Raw genomic sequence first — 18519 nt, 5'->3', positions numbered from 1 at the left:
CTACACCTGCATTGCTTGCTGTTTGGGGTTTTAGGCTGGGTTTCTGTACAGCACTTTGAGATATCAGCTGATGTACAAAGGGCTATATAAATACATTTGATTTGATTTAAGTGACATCAATAAGGTATCATAGCTTTTCATCAGGTGAAAAGAGCAGGTGTTCCTAATGTTTTGTACTCTCAGTTGTACATTGGTTATTGTCAACAGTTTGGTTATGTATGCTCATCACCACCAGGGTGTAGTGTAGTTCTGTGTTATGATACAGTAGGTTTTCTCTCCCAGAACAGGGTTTGGTCAGCACTGTTCGACACTACCCATCAAATAACAACAGAAAAAGACATTGAGTTTTATTATAAATATTTATTGCAGGTTTAAGGGGGGGGGGGAGAGTTATGTACATGCGATTACAACAGAACACAATATAAATGTACAATATAAATATTCCTATGTGGATGCAACAGCAGTGTTACCAAGCATTATAGTAATAAGACGGCAGCGGTACAAGTTCACTCAACAAACAGGTTATAACGGAGCAGAGTTTGCTAAGAGCAGTGAGACGTTGGGCCAATATTTTTACTGTCATGCAGAAGTCACTGTAGCATTAATGGATACAGCAGAATCAGTGGTTTGAAGTACTTAAAGTACAAATACTTCATAAAGTACTACTTAAGTCATTTTTTGGGGGATATCTATACTTTACTATTTATGTTTTTGACAATTTGTACTTTTACTTCACTACATTCCTAAAGACAATAATTTACTTTTTTTTACTCCATACATTTATCCAGAAACCCCACAAATACTTGTTACATTTGAATACTTAGCAGGACAGGAAAATGGTCCAATCACACACATATCAAGAAAATCTCCCTGGTCAACCCTACTTCCTCTGATCTGGCGGATTCACTAAACATAAATGTTTCATCTGTGAATTATGTCTGAGTGGTGGAGTGTTCCCCTGGCTATCCGTAAATAAATAAAAACAAGATATTGTGTCGTTTGGTTTGCTTAATATAAGCAATTTGAAATTATTTATACTTTTTTACTTTTGATACTTAAGTATATTTAAAACCAAATACTTTTAGACTTTTACTCAAGTACTGTTTTACTGGGTGACTTTCACTTTTACACGAGTCATTTTCCAATATTGTATCTTTACATTTACTCAATTATGACAATTGGGTACTTTTTCCACCACTGAGAAGAACTGTGTTACGGATTAGCTGGGTTTTACTCACTAGGAAGCCAATTGGAGAAAAACACACTGAAACAGGGGAGGGACTAAGTTGAACTTGTCCAATAAGAAATGTTTGTTTCTGTTGCAAAAAAATGTCCATTACCAAATGCTGTAGCATTTTGGATGTAAATTGATGAATTGACAACAAAGCAATTTCTGGAAGTGCTCTGTCACATTCTATAGCAGTTTTACAAAATGTATGTATCAAAGATAAACTTTAGTTTGTTTTTTGTATGAACACAAAGCATGTTTGACTGGAAGGAGACCAAATAGATACACTTCCTTAAGGGGATGCATCCTCGTGTTGCTACGCAAGTGGTAACTATGTATGGTGCACCAATGGAGCTATTTCTCCAACTCAACACTTCAAATTGTATAATCTATAAGGCCCCAGAATTAACAGTATACTTATCTGTGCACTGTGCTTCATATGGAAGTTATATTATACACTTTAGACAACTCCAGTCTAGAATATTGAAATGACCCAGGTGCAGGAAACAGACAAAAGAGAACTCCAGTCTAGAATATTGGAATGACCCAGGTGCAGGAAACAGACAAGAGAACTCCAGTCTAGAATATTGGAATGACCCAGGTGCAGGAAACAGACAAGAGAACTCCAGTCTAGAATATTGGAATGACCCAGGTGCAGGAAACAGACAAGAGAACTCCAGTCTAGAATATTGAAATGACCCAGGTGCAGGAAACAGACAAAAGAGAACTCCAGTCTAGAATATTGAAATGACCCAGGTGCAGGAAACAGACGAAAGAGAACTCCAGTCTAGAATGTTGGAATGACCCAGGTGCAGGAAACAGACAAGAGAACTCCAGTCTAGAATATTGGAATGACCCAGGTGCAGGAAACAGACAAAAGAGAACTCCAGTCTAGAATATTGGAATGACCCAGGTGCAGGAAACAGACAAGAGAACTCCAGTCTAGAATATTGAAATGACCCAGGTGCAGGAAACAGACAAAAGAGAACTCCAGTCTAGAATATTGAAATGACCCAGGTGCAGGAAACAGACGAAAGAGAACTCCAGTCTAGAATGTTGGAATGACCCAGGTGCAGGAAACAGACGAAAGAGAACTCCAGTCTAGAATGTTGGAATGACCCAGGTGCAGGAAACAGACGAAAGAGAACTCCAGTCTAGAATGTTGGAATGACCCAGGTGCAGGAAACAGATGAAAGAGAACTCCAGTCTAGAATGTTGGAATGACCCAGGTGCAGGATACAGACAAAATAGAACTCTAGTCCAGTATAATGGAACATGTGGCAACATCATCAATTAGTTGTTTACAAAAATGGACTGGTTAAATCAGTTCCACGTTCTTGTACAAACCTGTCTAAATCAGATTGTTGTCTGTAATTCATTCAGTGTAAATTCCCTCATAGGTAGTAAGGACGTGTTTAATGCATTAGAGAGTGTGACAAATGGCGCAAAACTGCAAACTGAGCAAATGTACAAGCAAATAGTGCCGACTAAACATTTCTCTACATTGCGGATAGTGACTTTAAGCTGCACAACTAACAACAGGACTTTGTATTTGAACAAATACTTTGTTTGGAATGCTTTAACAGACCGTATTGCATGTTTTACTTCACAAAATGATTTAGTCATAACCACAGTACCCTTATCTTTAAAACTCAGTTTGCAAGGCATTTGTGTCGTGAATACAAAACACATAGTCTATCATTTTGATTATCATGCACTTTTCTCTGACCCATTGTCTTCAAAATCCCAGGGGCAAACGTCAACCCTTTTAGCAGTGCTAACGGGTTGTTTGTTATTAGAACTCAAAGAGTTTTCTTTCGCTGGAGAAGGCTTTGTCTGTGCTACGCTGGCATGCGCGTCCTCTACCTCCCACGGGCACGCCTCTACCCTCTTGTTCTTCGACGCCTCCGGGTCTCTCGTTGAGCTCCTCCGTCTCCCAGATGTTGGCACGGTGACCGGAACACCCTCTGATGATTGGCTGACACGTGGTCTTTCCGAGGGCCTGCTGGAGGAGCTCTCCTTGCTCTTTGACCTGTGCTGCTTCTCCTCCTCCTTGTCCCTCCCTCCTTTCTCTCTTTCACCCCTCTCTCCCCTTTCTTTGGAGGAGCACGAACCTTTTCGTTTCCGCTTGGAGTGAGCCGTGGGACTGGAGCAGGTCTTCTCCTGGCTGGGGGAAGGCGGGGCTGGGGCTTCATTGTAGTCCCAGGGACAGATGTCCAACATCAGGGTGGGCGGCTGCAGCAGACTCCCTGTGGATTTGGAGTAGTCTGAGTGGAGGATCTTGGGCTTCCCATCAGTTGGTGTGACGCTCCTCTTACGTCTGATCCTCTCTGGAGAGATGGAGTCTGAATCGCCTCCCAACATCGGCTGCACCTCAAAGGCCCAGGGGCACACCTCCGGTTTGAGCAGGAGCGGAGATCTGGGAGACCTGGGCTTCCTTGTTTCTCTGGCCTCGTCTCGTTCACACCCCTTGTCTTTGGAGCGCTGTCGGCCTGCAGGCGATTGCCCTGCGGTTCTCTGCTGCTTCTGTTGGGAGCGACTGCCCTTGGTGGTACCCGTGCCACCACCACCATCACCCCTGTGGACCGTGGTGGTCTCTCCCGGAGCAATGGACACATGCTTCTGGGACCTTCCATCCGACGGGGTTGGGGGGTCCTCCACATCCCAAGAGCACACCTCGGAGAGGTCATACAGGTTTCTCCCCGGCTCTGTATTGATGGACGGCTGGCTGCCACTCACCTGCTGCTTCATGATGCCCATCTTGGCCATGGGTGTTCTGGAGTACTCTACCGACTGGCTGATGATCATCTTAGGATAACACTCCATCTCGTCCACCTCAGACAGCATCCTCCCATCGCGCCCCTTGAGTCCCTTCTTGCTGGCATCCTCTGCGCTATGGGTCTTGTTGGTGAGCCCGGGCATCTTCTCTTTGGCACTGGTGATGACACTCAGTGACTTCTGCATGATGGACGTCCTCAGCTGAATGGGCTTTTTGTCCGCTGTGAAGTTGTGCGCGCTGGCCGACTTGCAGACCAAGGGCACTGACTCGGCCGGTTCCACCTTTGGGGCAGGCTCCGGTGACTTCTTAACCTGCCTCCTAATGAGAGATCCCAGCAAGGAACCATCGCCGGTGGCCATTTTGTCCCCACCCAAGCCCTCTCCGCCGGCAGTTTCCTTAGCTTGGTCACAAACGTGGTCGTAGCTGTGTGACTTATTCAGGCCCAGAACTTTGTTCTTCAAAGAGTCTTCCCTGGACTTGTGACCTGAATGGGACGAGTCGAAGGGATTCCGTCGAAGGGTGCTGCGGTTGCTCCCGTGCTCGCTACCCTCACGTTCCTCACGGCTGCCATAGCTGCCATGTCGGTGCAAGGTCTCCGGGATCTCAGTGAGGCGCCTCATGAGAGAGCGGCCCAGGCCCTTCTTGGAGCTGCGCTTCTTCTGCAGGTGTGGGTTGTTGGCCAGCATCTTCTTGCGCTTGTAGACTTCCAGTTGGGCGTAAAGCTTCTTGAGCTCGTCCTACAATGATGACACAGAGGATGGGTTGGGATAGAGAGAGAGAGAAGGAAGGAAGGAAGGAAGAAAGGAAGTGGATGAGAAAACAATGCTTGATCAATGCAAATATTTTGTTGTTGCTCTAGAGACATAAATTGACATCACAGACACATCACAGACACAAACCAAACTAACCATGGTCCATTTCCTTGACAGACCGGAATGTTGCCACAAGGTAGCGACTTCCCACAGGGTTCAGTGTTGGGGCCAATCCTGTTTTAATCTACACGCTCCCACTCACCTAACTCCTCAGACATTAAATCATCAACTTTCACTGCTTTGCTGATACTCAAGTTTACATCAAAACCAAATCGGACACCATCACCCTTTTATCAAATCTAGGAAGCTGCATATTTCTTTGTAATGAAAAGCGTTATACAAATTACATTTGAATGACTAATTATTACAATTCTGAATGTTCCCAAACAAAACAGCAAATGGGTGCTTAATCTAAACAGTCTCTACACTATAAAGATGTGAAAATCTTGGCGCCATACTGGATGGCTGCCGTTTGTAAGCTCCGACCAGACTTTGCTATTTTGTAATTATTTTGTTGTTTATTTTTACTTTATTTTCTCTAAAAGTATCCGCTATCATTTCTTAAAACCGACAATACCTTTTTAACATCAGATCGGCAGTTAATTACCTCAATTCAGGCTTTAACTTCCCCTCATCTGCTCTGGAACCTTTCTGTGACCTTCCTGTGACCCAATTTCCAGGCTACCCAAGAGGAAACGCCGACGTTACAGAGGCAAGAGAGGGGGGAAACTGGCGAGATTAAAGGGAAGGGACAACCGGCCACCTCTCCACCCTCCATTCTACTGGCCAATCACTTGATAATAAGATGGATGACATCCGATTGCGGATTTGCTACCAACGGGACTCTCAAAACTGCAATATTCTCTGCTTTTATGAAACACGGCTCTCGGACAAGATCCAACTCGATGGATTCTCCATTCACCATTCTCCATTCACTATGGGAGTCTTTCACCCATGACATTAAAACTTGAGAACTTGAAAACCAGAACAAATGAAGTTTACAGAACAGAGAAAAAAAAGGGAGGGACCCTGCTCACCCGTATGTCTTCGGGGTCCAGGCTGTGTTCGCTCCAGGCTGAGGTGATGCTGCTGTTGAGGTAGGACCCGGACCGGCCCATGTCCAGCTCCTCTTCATAGGTTTCAGTGGCAATGTCATCACTCGCCTGGGTCACTGTGGACAGACACTAACGAGAGGGGGAAAAAACAGACAGAGTGATATTATTTCAAATGTTCTGGTGCACTTTCCCACAGTGTGTGTGTCTTGGAGAGACATGTCGCCCACAGACAAGATTGATCCCATTGTTTTCTACTTCTGAGGATTCTAATTAAGACTTTAGAAATGAACGGTTTATTCCCCACTCAGCGAAAGTGTTTAAAAGTTCTCCACGGGACTGAAGAGATGAAATACCCAGAAGTGCATTTAAATTACAGTAGGATACCACTATCGAAGCTGTTTAATGTACTGGTTATGTATTCAGGGAAAAGTGACGGGAGAGAGAGCAGGGTTACCTTTGGTACAAACAGCAGCCCCAAAGACACAGTCACGGTGAGGTGTGTGTGAGTGAAGACCAACATGAGCATCCAGTCAGGGTGCCACTGAGGAGCCAGAGTGAACCTGCCGATAAAGACCAACAGGTTTTATTAGGACACTATTATCTAAGTGTAACACAGTACATTATATTCTGCCACAAGCTGTGGCTGGAACTCACAACCTTCTGCACAACAAGACGCCACTCAAAGCCAACTGTCTTAGCCAACAGAGAAAGAGACTCTGGGAGCAACAGTTGGCTTCTAAATCTCCGGTTAGGTGATGTGACCGATGTACTCCAGTCAAAATTCTACGGAGGAGTTTCACATCCACTACACAAGATCTTCACTATCTGACATGAGTAGCCAGGAAGCTCAGGGACGAAGAGCTACCACCCTCACTACGAAGACATAAGATTGGACTTGATCCCCTTTTTTTCATTTTTTTTAGCTTATGGATTTATCTTTCTTCACAAAGTGTCTTTCTATTCTGTTGTTCTCCCCGACTCGCTGAGTTTCGGTTACTGAGTATCGGTCATTGGTTAAATGATTTGAAAGAGGAAGAGTATAAATCTATTTGAATAGGAGAGGGACGCACACTCTCACCCTGTTACCACAAACAAAACCTAAAATATCCATTATTTGCATGGAGCAACCAACGGTGTGGAAAACCAAAAGAAAACAGCATGTACTCAAACTACAAAACATTGCTTTGCATAGCATAGATACAGGTCTGGCTAGGTACAGCAGGCTGTATATCCCAGGATATGAATCATGAAAGAGTTTCATTGTGTACAAAGGATGATATATCGGCAAGTAAAGGTGACGGATGTACAGAACGAGTGAGAGAGACACAGAGAGAACTTCAAATCGAACAGAGGACAGATGATTGAATGAAGCCTCCACCACTAACCATGCAGTGGAGTCTATCTCTCTGCTCTTTAATGGGAGTTGCGTTATTAGCCCAGATGAGCAGCACCTCAACAGTAAACCTTGCTTTACAAGGAGTGGCCACTCAGTCATCACAGTACTCTGCTGTTAATACTAATGTTAATCATGTGAAAGCTTCTAATGCCATTGACGGGAACAAAGACCCAAACGCCGACAATGGATCCTGCACCCACACAATGGAGGAGACCAACCCCTGGTGGAGAGTGAACCTGCGGGATGTGTACAAAGTGACTCGTGTTGTAATCACCAACAGAAACAGCAATCCTGAGAGGCTCAATGGTTCAGAGATTCATATTGGTAATTCACTGGAGAACAACGGCAACAACAACCCCAGATGTGCATTCATCTCCAGCATCTCAGCAGGACAGAACCAGACCTTCCAGTGTAAAGAGATGGAGGGACACTATGTCAATGTGATCATCCGTGGCAATAAAAAATTTCTCACTCTGTGTGAGGTGGAGGTATATGGCAGTCTAGCGGGACACTGTTCATCTGAAACATGCCTCTCTCATGACGAGTATCAGTTTGTGAACCAAAATAAGACCTGGACTGAAGCACAGAGTTACTGCAGAAAGCAGTACACGGACCTGGCCACCATAGACAACGTGGAGGACTTGGACAGACAGATGAAAGCTGTACACAGTGATTATACTGAAGCAGCCTGGATAGGGTTAAAGAAGGGAGACTGGAAGGGAGAGTGGCAGTGGTCAGACAATGATTGCAGTGAGGGATATTTCAACTGGAGCCGAGACGAACCAAATAACAGGGAAGGGAACGAGGACTGTGTGATGATGAGCAACGGTGGCCAATGGAATACATCTGATTGCAACAATTCACATGCATTTATCTGCTATGACAGACTGAACAGTTCTGGTACGAAATTCCATTTTATTAATAATACTCAGATGACTTGGAGAGATGCTCAGATGTACTGTAGGGAGAATCACACAGACCTGGCCAGTGTGAGGAACCAGACTGAGAACGAGGAGATAATTAGACTGGCTAGTGGTGATAGTGTGTGGATTGGCCTGTTCAGAGGCTTCTGGAAGTGGTCGGACCAGAGTAACTGCTCATTCAGAAACTGGCATGAGAGACAACACGATAACACCGGAGGGAATCAGACCTGTGCTGTGACATTTATGAACTATTCCGGGCGTTGGGGTTTTCAGAAGTGTGATGAAAAACAACCTTTCTTCTGCTACTACAGTGAGTGACCCCCTCCTCTGTTTATTTATTATATATATTTTTTTAACCTTTAATTATCTAGGCAATTCAGTTAAGAACAAATTCTTATTTTCAATGACGGCCTAGGAACAGTGGGTTAACTGCCTGTTCAGGGGCAGAACAACAGATTTGTAACTTGTCAGCTCGGGGATTTGAACTTGCAACCTTCCGGTTACTAGTCCAACACTCTGACTACTAGGCCACCCCAATGGCATTTCTAATGTTGCTGAGTTATAGCATGGAGTAAACTACAGCTACACCACTGAATGTGTGTTATAACAATATTTTACACACCTCTCCTCTGGGACCCCTAGACATTTAAACTATTTTGTTTTAACCCTTAACTAGTTCACCTGATTCACCTGATTTAAGGGCTTGATGATTAGTTGACAAGTTGAATCAGGTGTGCTCGATCTAGAATAAATCAAATGCATGGTATGGCTGGGGTCCCCGATGAGAGGTTTGAAAAAGGCTGTGTTATAATATCACAAACTCGTTTTTCTTTCCTCAGATAAGGTGATCTTGATTCATCAGAATAAGACGTGGAAAGACGCCCTGGCCTACTGCAGAGAGCACCACAACGGCCTGGTCTCTGTCTCCTTTAACGAGGTCCAGAGATGGGTGGAGGCCCAGGCCAAGAGAGCCTCCACTCCTCATGTGTGGCTGGGCTTGCGCTTCACCTGCACTTTGAACCTCTGGTTCTGGGTCAGTGGAGAGTCCACCTGCTACAACAACTGGGCTTCGGGAAACGGGACCGTCATGGAGGACTGTGGGAGAACCGGAGTGAGGAGTACCGGGGCGGTAGAGAAAGATGGAGGACACCAGTGGGTCAGTCTGCCTGACACAGAAGAGCTCAACTTCATCTGCAGCACAGAATCTGGACCACGGTAGTAGAATCTGGACCAAAGTAGTATAATCTGGACCAAGGTAGTAGAATCTGGACCAAGGTAGTAGAATCTGGACCAAGGTAGTAGAATCTGGACCAAGGTAGTAGAATCTGGACCAAAGTAGTAGAATCTGGACCAAGGTAGTAGAATCTGGACCAAGGTAGTAGAATCTGGACCAAGGTAGTAGAATCTGAACCAAAGTAGTAGAATCTGGACCACGGTAGTAGAATCTGGACCAAGGTAGTAGAATCTGGACCAAGGTAGTAGAATCTGGACCAAAGTAGTAGAATCTGGACCAAGGTAGTAGAATCTGGACCAAAGTAGTAGAATCTGGACCAAGGTAGTAGAATCTGGACCAAGGTAGTAGAATCTGGACCAAAGTAGTAGAATCTGGACCAAGGTAGTAGAATCTGGACCAAGGTAGTAGAATCTGGACCAAGGTAGTAGAATCTGGACCAAGGTAGTAGAATCTGGACCCAGCTCTAGCAGGGTACCATTCCCAGACATGGGTTTGGCCTAGTCCTGGACTAAAAAAAGCAGAGAAGAATCTCCATTTAGAATTATTTTTAGTCCATGTCTAGGCTTAATCTGTGTCTGGGGAAACCGGCCCTCAGTCTTCAGATCTATATATTTTAATTCATAGAACTTTCTGGAAGCATGTTGCTGTCGTAGCTTTTGAAAAAGAAAAGCATCACACTCTAGGAGCTCAGATGTAATAATTTAATAACCAACGTTTGGACAGACAAGCTGTCTTCATCAGGGTATAATGACAAACACTGCGTGTCACTAGTTGTCTCTGTAATCATGGCTGGGTGTGGCTTGATATCATTGGTCGATTTACAGATATAAATAGAACATATAAAAAAATGGATATACGATCATAGATACAATTCAGCTACATCAGCCAACAAACATTTACAATGAACAGAAAAGTCACAATAATCACAAGAATGGCTTCAGATTAAAAGTCTATGTTGAGACCGAAGGGAGTGAGGGTCTTTAATGTTCCGGGAGGCCTCTTGTTTTAACAATACATTTTCACGATTGTAACTTTACAACTTTTTTTGTTTGACATTATATTGTATTGTGTGTGTGACTTAATAAATTATTAGATTTGTATAGATTATGTTTAAGGTAAAAAAAATATATAATAATCGTGTTATACTGTTTTATCTTTTGAGGTGGTTTATTCACATCCTTTTCACATATTTGTCGAAACATTTTATTAGTCTTTCAATCACATATAGACCTGGATGATCATTGTTGATGTTCAATTTGACTGTCCTTTTAGTGTCAATAGTATTGGTGTGTGTGAGAATATGTGACGTTTGGTGATTGTTTCAATGTCATATTTTGATGCTGTTTTGAACTCTTTATTTTTGGTTTAAGTGATTGTTTTACTATTTTGTTGATTATTGATCCACTGCCAATGTGGCAAAAAATATATTAATATATATATCTGTCAAGTTGCTGTGTAATAGAAAAAAATGTAATGTCAAAAAAATGGCATGTTTTATATTAAATTGGATGATATTTGAAGGAAGCCAGATCAAAGTATGAAAAATGACTGTTGCTTCTACATTGATAAAGTCACTCAAAACTCCAATGCAGTTGTCAAGTCAACACATTCGTCAGTGCTGCTGCTTATTTATTTCACCTTTATTTTACCAGGTAGGCTAGTTGAGAACACCTTTATTTAACCAGGTAGGCTAGTTGAGAACACCTTTATTTAACCAGGTAGGCTAGTTGAGAACACCTTTATTTAACCAGGTAGGCTAGTTGAGAACACCTTTATTTAACCAGGTAGGCTAGTTGAGAACACCTTTATTTAACCAGGTAGGCTAGTTGAGAACAAGTTCTCGTTTGCAACTAAGACCTGGCCAAGATAAAGAGTAGCAATTCGACACATACAACAACACAGAGTTACACATGGAATAAATAAAACATACAGTCAATAATACAGTAGAATAAAAGAAAACAAAAATTCTATATACAGTGATTGCAAATGAGGTAAGTTAAGAAAATAAATAGGCCATGGTGGAAAAGTAATTACAATATAGCAATTAAACACTGAAATGGTAGGATGTGCAGAAGATGAATGTGCAGGTAGAAATACTGGGGTGCAAAGGAGCAAAATACATAAATAAATACCAGTATGGGGACGAGGTAGGTAGATAGATGGGCTGTTTACAGATGGGCTATGTACAGGTGAAGTGATCTGTAAGCTGCTCTGACAGCTGGTGCTTAAAGCTAGTGAGGGAGATGTGAGTCTCCAGCTTCAGAGATTTTTGCAATTCGTTCCAGTCATGGGCAGCAGAGAACTGGAAGGAAAGACGACCAAAGGAGGAATTGGCTTTGGGGGTGACCAGTGAGATATACCTGCTGGAGCGCGTGCTACGAGTGGGTGCGGCTATGGTGACCAGTGAGCTGAGATAAGGCGGGGCTTTACCTTGCAGAGACTTGTAGATAACCTGTAGCCAGTGGGTTTGGCGACGAGTATGAAGCGAGGGCCAACCAACGAGAGCGTACAGGTCACAATGGTGGGTAGTGTATGGGGCTTTGGTGACATAACGGATGGCACTGTGATAGACTGCATCCAGTTTGTTGAGTAGAGTGTTGGAGGCTATTTTATAGATGACATCACAGAAGTCGAGGATCGGTAGGATGGTCAGTTTTACGAGGGTATGTTTGGCAGCATGAGTGAAGGATGCTTTGTTGTGATATAGGAAGCCGATTCTACATTTAATTTTGGATTGGAGACGCTTAATGTGAGTCTGGAAGGAGGGTTTACAGTCTAACCAGACACCCAGGTATTTGTAGTTGTCCACGTATTCGAAGTCAGAGCCATCCTGAGTAGTGATGCTGGATGGGCGAGCAGGTGCGGGCAGTGATCGATTGAATAGCATGCATTTAGTTTTACTTGCATTTAAGAGCAGTTGGAGTCCAAGGAAGGAGAGTTGAATGGCATTGAAGCTCGTCTGGAGGTTAGTTAACACAGTGTCCAAGGAGGGGCCAGAAGTATACAGAATGGTGTCGTCTGCGTAGAGGTGGATCAGAGAATCACCAGCAGCAAGAGCAACATCATTGATGTATACAGAAAAGAGAGTTGGCCCGAGAATTGAACCCTGTGACACAACCAGGGTTCACGACTTGAACTGAACTCTATCAGAGAAGTAGTTGGTAAACCAGGCGAGGCAATTATTTGAGAAACCAAGGCTGTTGAGTCTGCTAATAAGAATGTTGTGATTGAAAGAGTTGAAAGCCTTGGCCAGTTCAATGAATATGGCAGCACAGTAATGTCTCTTATCGATGGCGGATATGATGTCGTTTAGAACCTTGAGCGTGGCTGAGGTGCACCCATGACCAGCTCTGAAACCAGATTGCATAGCGGAGAAGGTATGGTGGGATTCGAAATGGTCAGTAATCTGTTTGTTAACTTGGCTTTCGAAGACCTTAGAAAGACAGGGTAGGATAGATATAGGTCTGTAACAGTTTGTGTCTAGAGTGTCTCCCCCTTTGAAGAGGGGGATGACCGCGGCAGCTTTCCAATCTTTGGGAATCTCAGACAATACGAAAGAGAGGTTGAACAGGCTAGTAATAGGGGTTGCAACAATTTCGGCAGATCATTTTAGAAAGAGAGAGTCCAGATTGTCTAGCCCGGCTGATTTGTAGGGGTCCATATTTTGCAGCTCTTTCAGAACATCAGCTATCTGGATTTTGGTAAAGGAGAAATGGTGGGGGCTTTGGCGGGTTGCTGTGGAGGGTGCCGGGCAGTTGACCAGGTTAGGGGTAGCCATGTGGAATGCATGGCCAGCCGAAGAGAAATGCTTATTGAAATTCTCAATTATAGTGGATTTATCGGTGGTGACAGTGTTTCCTAGCCTCAGAGCAGTGGGCAGCTGGGAGGAGGTGCTCTTATTCTCCATGGACTTTACAGTGTTCCAGAACTTTTTTTGGAGTTAGTACTACAGGATGCACATTTCTGTTTGAAAAAGCTTGCCTTAGCTTTTCTAACTGCCTGTGTATATTTGTTCCTAACTTCCCTGAAAAGTTGCATATCACGGGGGCTATTCGATGCTAATGCAGAACGCCACAGGATGTTTTTGTGCTGGTCAAGGGCAGACAGGTCTGGAGTGAACCAATGACTATATATATTCCTAGTTCTACATTTTTTGAGAGGGGCATGCTTATTTAAGATGGTGAGGAAGGCACTTTTAAAGAATAGCCAGGCATCATCTACTGACGGGATAAGGTCAATGGTCGTTTGGTCGCAGACCCATTACGGATGCAGGCAATGAGGCAGTGATCGCTGAGATCTTCATTGAAAACAGCAGAGGTGTATTTGGAGGGCGAATTAGTTAGGACAACATCTATGAGGGTGCCCGTGTTTACTGATTTGGGGTTGTACCTTATTAGGTTCATTGATCATTTGTGTGAGATTGAGGGCAATCAAGCTTAGTTTGTAGGATGGCCGGGGTGTTAAGCATGTCCCAGTTTAGGTCACCTAGTAGCACGAGCTCAGAAGATAGATGGGGGGCAATCAATTCACATATGGTATCGAGGGCGCAGCTGGGGGCAGAGGGAGGTCTATAGCAAGCAACAACAGTGAGAGACTTGTTTCTGGAAAGGTGAATTTTCAAATTGTTTGGGTACAGACTTAGATAGTAATACAGAACACTGAAGGCTATCTTTGCAGTAGATTGCAACACCGCCCCCTTTGGCAGTTCTATCTTGGCGGAAAACGTTATAGTTAGCAATGGATATGTCAGGGTTTTTGGTGGTTTTCCTAAGCCAGGATTCAGACACGGCTAAGACATCTGGGTTGGCAGAAAAGTAGGATAAGGATATGGCTAAAGACTATACGAACTGGCCGTCTAGCACGTTCAGAACAGAAAGTAAAAGGAGCAGGTTTCTGGGCACAATAGCATAGATTCAAGGCATAGTGTACAGACAAAGGTAAGGTAGGATGTGAGTACATTGGAGGTAAACCTAGGCATTGAGTAATGAAGAGAGAGATATAGTCTCTAGAGATGTTTAAACCAGGTGATGTCATCGCATATGTAGGAGGTGGAACAACATGGTTGGTTAAGGCATATCGAGCAGGGCTAGAGGCTCTACAGTTGAAATAAGACAGTAATCACTAACCAGGACAGTAATGGACAAGGCATATTGATATTAGAGAGAGGCATGCGTAGCCAAGTGAACATATGGGTCCAGTGAGTGGTTGGGCTGGCTGGGGACACGGCGATTCAGACAGTTAGCAGGCTAACAAGCTAACAGTTAGTAGGCCGGGGCTAAACAAACTAGAAGCTAGTAGACCGGGGCAAGCTAGCAGTTAGCAGGCCGGGTTAGCACGCAAGCAGTTAGCATGGGCTAGCAGTTACAGACCGGGCAGGTAAGCTAGCAGTTAGCAGGCCGGGTTAGCAAGCAGTTAGCAGGGGCTAGCAGTTAGCAGACCGGGTTAGCAAGCAAGCAGCTGGCAAGGGATAGCAGTTAGCAGACCGGGCAGGCAAGCTAGCAGTTAGCAGACCGGGCCCGGCAAGCTAGCAGCTAGCAGACCGGGTTAGCAAGCAATCAGATAGCAGGGGCTAGAAAGTTAGCCTTTGGGGGACGTCGCGATGGGGGTAAGTCTGTTTTTGCCTCTTCGTGTGGTGACGTTGATAGACCAGTCGTGGAATTAGTAGGGTTCCAAGTAGCTCTAGGTAGCTAGCAGGCCTAGCTGGTTAGCATAATGGGCCGTCAGCGGGCGTCGCGCCTGAGGGGCCTGTTGGAGTCCTCGCGCAGATTATGTCCGTAATCCAGTCGTAGGGGATCTGCGGGGTTCCATGACTTGTACCGGCTGTAGAAGGGGTCCGGATATTGTAGCCCAGGAGTATACTTCGGTGGTAGCACAGGAGCCCTGGCCGGGCTAGCTTCAAGCTAATTAGTGCTTGCTCTGGGATGGAAACGCTAGCCAGGAGTAGTCATCCGGGATTGCGGTTAGCTAGTTGTGAAGATCCAGATGAAAATGTTCAGTTTGCAGTAGGAATCCGGTGATAAAAATAACAGGTCTGTTATGCTCTGGTTAGAGTCACGTTGTTCGAACTGATGAGAGCTTTCCGAGCTGAAGGTTAGCTGATGACCGCTGGCAATGGTTTGCTGACTGATAGCTGGTAGTTAGCTGGCTAGCTTCAGTTGAGGGATTCCGGATCCGAAGTAAATATAAATACTTTAAGGGGAAAAAAGCAGATCCACGCCACATTGGGTGAGGCGGGTTGCAGGAGAGTATTTAGATATTGAGGTTTAGCAAAATATTCTAAAGGATATGCGACGAAAAATATGTAAAACGATATATACAAGCGACACGACAGGACAAAGACGTCTGACTGCTACGCCATCTTGGAATAGGAACTGTGAACCGTGTCACAAGAGAAATACTAAACGGGAGATCATATCACTGATGCAATTTCAATGTTGCTTGAGTTGCTTTGTGTATCACCAAATTTGCTTGAGATGATTTTACTACAACACTGCTCGCTGTATCCGAGTTGTTTGACATGAATATATCCTCCCCGCCCACTCAACCTGTCTTTTCAAACTTCCTGGTAGTTAGCCATGTGAAAAAGTAAATACTTTTCAGAGTTACTTTTCAGGACCTTTCAAACTTCTTAACTATAATATATGATGCTTAGTTTATATTGTATCCACTTTGTTTCCCCTGAATAAAAAATAAAACAAATCATTAAAAAATTGAAATGAGAATGGAAGAATGTGATCATATCAAATACTCTTGAGTATACTAAACATTAGGAACACCACAAAACACTGCAACAAAAACTATTTATCGTTACAAAGTCCCATTAAATTTGCTGGGTGGAGTGAGTGACTTAAGTGGTCTATCAAATATTAATCATCATCAAGCTTCAAACGAGGCAGGCGAATTTTCATATCCTCGACTAATTCAATGGGGGATCACAACGCTGAGGGATGGCGGTCAAGGTCCCGGGGAGGTCGATGTCCCACCACCCCTCCGTCAACTGTTCCCCCTGATAATGAGATTCAACCTCATTAATCACATTAGTCATCCCAAAAGGGTGTTTTTGGCACGGGGTTGAAAAATAAACATCACGACTCTCTCGCTCTCTCCTTCCCTCTCTTAGACAAACTCAGCCAGCTCTTATCGCTGGGCTCCAGCAGCCTGGCTGCTCTCTGATGCCTCTGACGCGGTTCTCTGAAATAAGCATGGCAATAGACTCTCTGGACTTTTTTATGGTCATACTGTACATACTCCAGCCTCATTTCCTTTCACTGTGTTTTGCTAAAAGTTATTTATTGGCGCCACCTGTTGGTGAAGATCTTAAGTACTACAGACACATTCTACATTCAGCTTTGAGGTGAATGTTCTAGGTACCACTTTACATACCAGTGTCATGACGTTGGCCTGGGGGGTAGGCTTATGACAGTCATAAATATCTCTTCCCCCTCTTTTTCCTCTCTCTACCCTACTGAGGTTACATTTGCAAATCCCTTGGTTAACTTAGAGATTCTGGGAACATCAGTAGGTGGTGGGAAATTAACTATATTCTGGTCATCCGAAAAATTGACCATATGCGGTGGTACTTAATGAATATGATGTCAGTTCGGTTGTCATCTGAGACATTCTTATCAATGATAAAATGACATAAACTCTACAGTGGAAAGTCTACACATCAGATTTATCGGATTCACATGGAATTGTTGTTCAATTTAAATGTTTGAATACGAAATTATTCGTGATGGGATGAAATGGGATTTTAGCTTCTAAAATGTGAGATTTGGGATTTCATAAGGTATGGCTCTGCTCAATCAGTGGCCCTCCCCTGTGAAGGGACATGGGCTATAAAACTTTTCAAACACGCCCTCCTCTCCCTTCCTATATAAGCCCTTGACGACAATATAACTTCCTGTTCCAAGGATGTAGGACGATGGTCCTATGTCAGAATGGTTCAAATAATAACTAGAGAAGTGATACCTCCTAGCCGTTGAGTTAGCAACAGCAGATGCAACGAGGGTTAGGAAGGAACAGACAGAGTATCCCGTCTATCACCCAATGACTTTACTACAACGTATCCAATTGACAACCAGAGACATTCTTCAAAGGACTCGGTTGGGCAACACGGCCTTCCATCTACCACCAACCTACCGAAGCGCAGCTCAGAGTAAATATTTATTGCATTTTCCTTTTACAAATGGGCGGTAATTTAGAATGCATAAGATACTGTATTTACGATAGCACAGCTTCGCCTTTGTTCCTCAGTGTTCCCGCTCCTTTACTCAAACCCAGACCCTTTTCTTTTGTGTAACAAGCTATCATATCTGTTCCGCCCGCTAGGGACGTTTTCCTTTATGACGTAATTTGCAATCAAGTTATGATTTAATTATGTGTATGTGTGATACTGTGTGATTAGTTAGGTATTTAGTAAATAAATAATTCAACCCAATTTTGTATAGCTGATTCAAATTGTTAGCCAGGGTTCGTGCAGATAACCAAGAATTTACAACTTTCAGATGAGACTGAATTAAGATGACGATTGATATTGACTGCTATTGATGTAAAATATTACTAGGTCTTTAAGAGTTTATTCGGAAGATAACAGCTCTATAAATATTATTTTGTTGTGACCGACTCTCTAGTTAATTACATTTACATGATTAGCTCAATCAGGTTGTATTAATTACGGAGAAATTATTTTATAGAATAGCATGTCATATCACTTAATCCGGCATAGCCAAAGGCACAACACTATAGTGATCCGGTAGTGATCCTGTAATCCTATAGTGATCCTACAGTGATACTCCCCAATTAAAGTGCCACCAACCTCCTGTGCAGTGAATACCATTTTTTACGTCTCTGCATGCAGTTTGAAAAAAGTTGCAAACTAGTGTCAGTGCAATTGCTAACTTGCGTTAGCACAATGACTGGAAGTCTATGGTAACTGCTATCATGTTAGTAGATACCATAGCCAAAGACACGACACCGGATACATGCTGAGTGACAAGTTGATACATTGAGGGAATGACTGCTCCCAACAAAAAACAGCACACACACACACACACTTGTAGTTTTCCTAGTTGTCAAATGGGAAGGAGGCT

The 18519-nt window shown here is 43.7% G+C and overlaps 2 protein-coding genes and 1 long non-coding RNA gene across 52 annotated transcripts in view; 2 read left to right on the top strand and 1 right to left on the bottom strand.

The window, feature by feature from the left end:
- The first annotated feature begins 1698 nt into the window (after positions 1 to 1698).
- LOC127907565 (uncharacterized) lies at positions 1699 to 2388 on the top strand. Its single transcript, XR_008064912.1, has 3 exons — positions 1699 to 1778; positions 1881 to 2037; positions 2246 to 2388. It is a non-coding gene; the product is annotated as an uncharacterized LOC127907565 (long non-coding RNA).
- The window catches only part of LOC118373446 (probable G-protein coupled receptor 158), a 122579-nt gene continuing 106082 nt past the window's right edge, over positions 2023 to 18519 (bottom strand). Inside the window, exons 9-11 of the mRNA XM_052463262.1 lie at positions 6329 to 6434; positions 5857 to 6003; positions 2023 to 4744 (exon numbers count right to left, since the gene is read on the bottom strand). Of these exons, the coding sequence (XP_052319222.1) occupies positions 2939 to 4744; positions 5857 to 6003; positions 6329 to 6434 (2059 nt within the window). The 3' untranslated portion in view covers positions 2023 to 2938. The remainder of the gene's footprint in view (positions 4745 to 5856; positions 6004 to 6328; positions 6435 to 18519) is intronic.
- On the top strand, positions 7011 to 11014 carry LOC118373447 (macrophage mannose receptor 1-like). Of its 50 annotated transcripts, none has more exons than XR_008064910.1 (4): positions 7014 to 8503; positions 9033 to 9488; positions 9709 to 9768; positions 9849 to 11014. XR_008064910.1 is itself a non-coding variant. In XM_052463266.1 (3 exons), the coding sequence occupies exons 1-2, from the start codon at positions 7240 to 7242 to the stop codon at positions 9410 to 9412; spliced, it is 1644 nt and encodes a 547-aa protein (XP_052319226.1). In that variant the 5' UTR covers positions 7011 to 7239; the 3' UTR covers positions 9413 to 9428; positions 9809 to 11014. The 50 variants fall into 50 exon arrangements, 2 of the variants coding, with proteins under 2 accessions (XP_052319226.1, XP_035615468.1); XR_008064911.1 differs by lacking the exon at positions 9709 to 9768 and adding an exon at positions 9669 to 9708; XR_008064909.1 differs by lacking the exon at positions 9709 to 9768 and adding an exon at positions 9669 to 9708 and having other exon boundaries at positions 9829 to 11014.

The sequence above is a fragment of the Oncorhynchus keta genome, chromosome 15, assembly GCF_023373465.1.
Source record: "Oncorhynchus keta strain PuntledgeMale-10-30-2019 chromosome 15, Oket_V2, whole genome shotgun sequence".
Lineage (NCBI taxonomy): Eukaryota > Metazoa > Chordata > Actinopteri > Salmoniformes > Salmonidae > Oncorhynchus > Oncorhynchus keta.
Note: the sequence above shows the minus strand (reverse complement) of the source record. Positions and strands in the feature narration are given on the sequence as shown.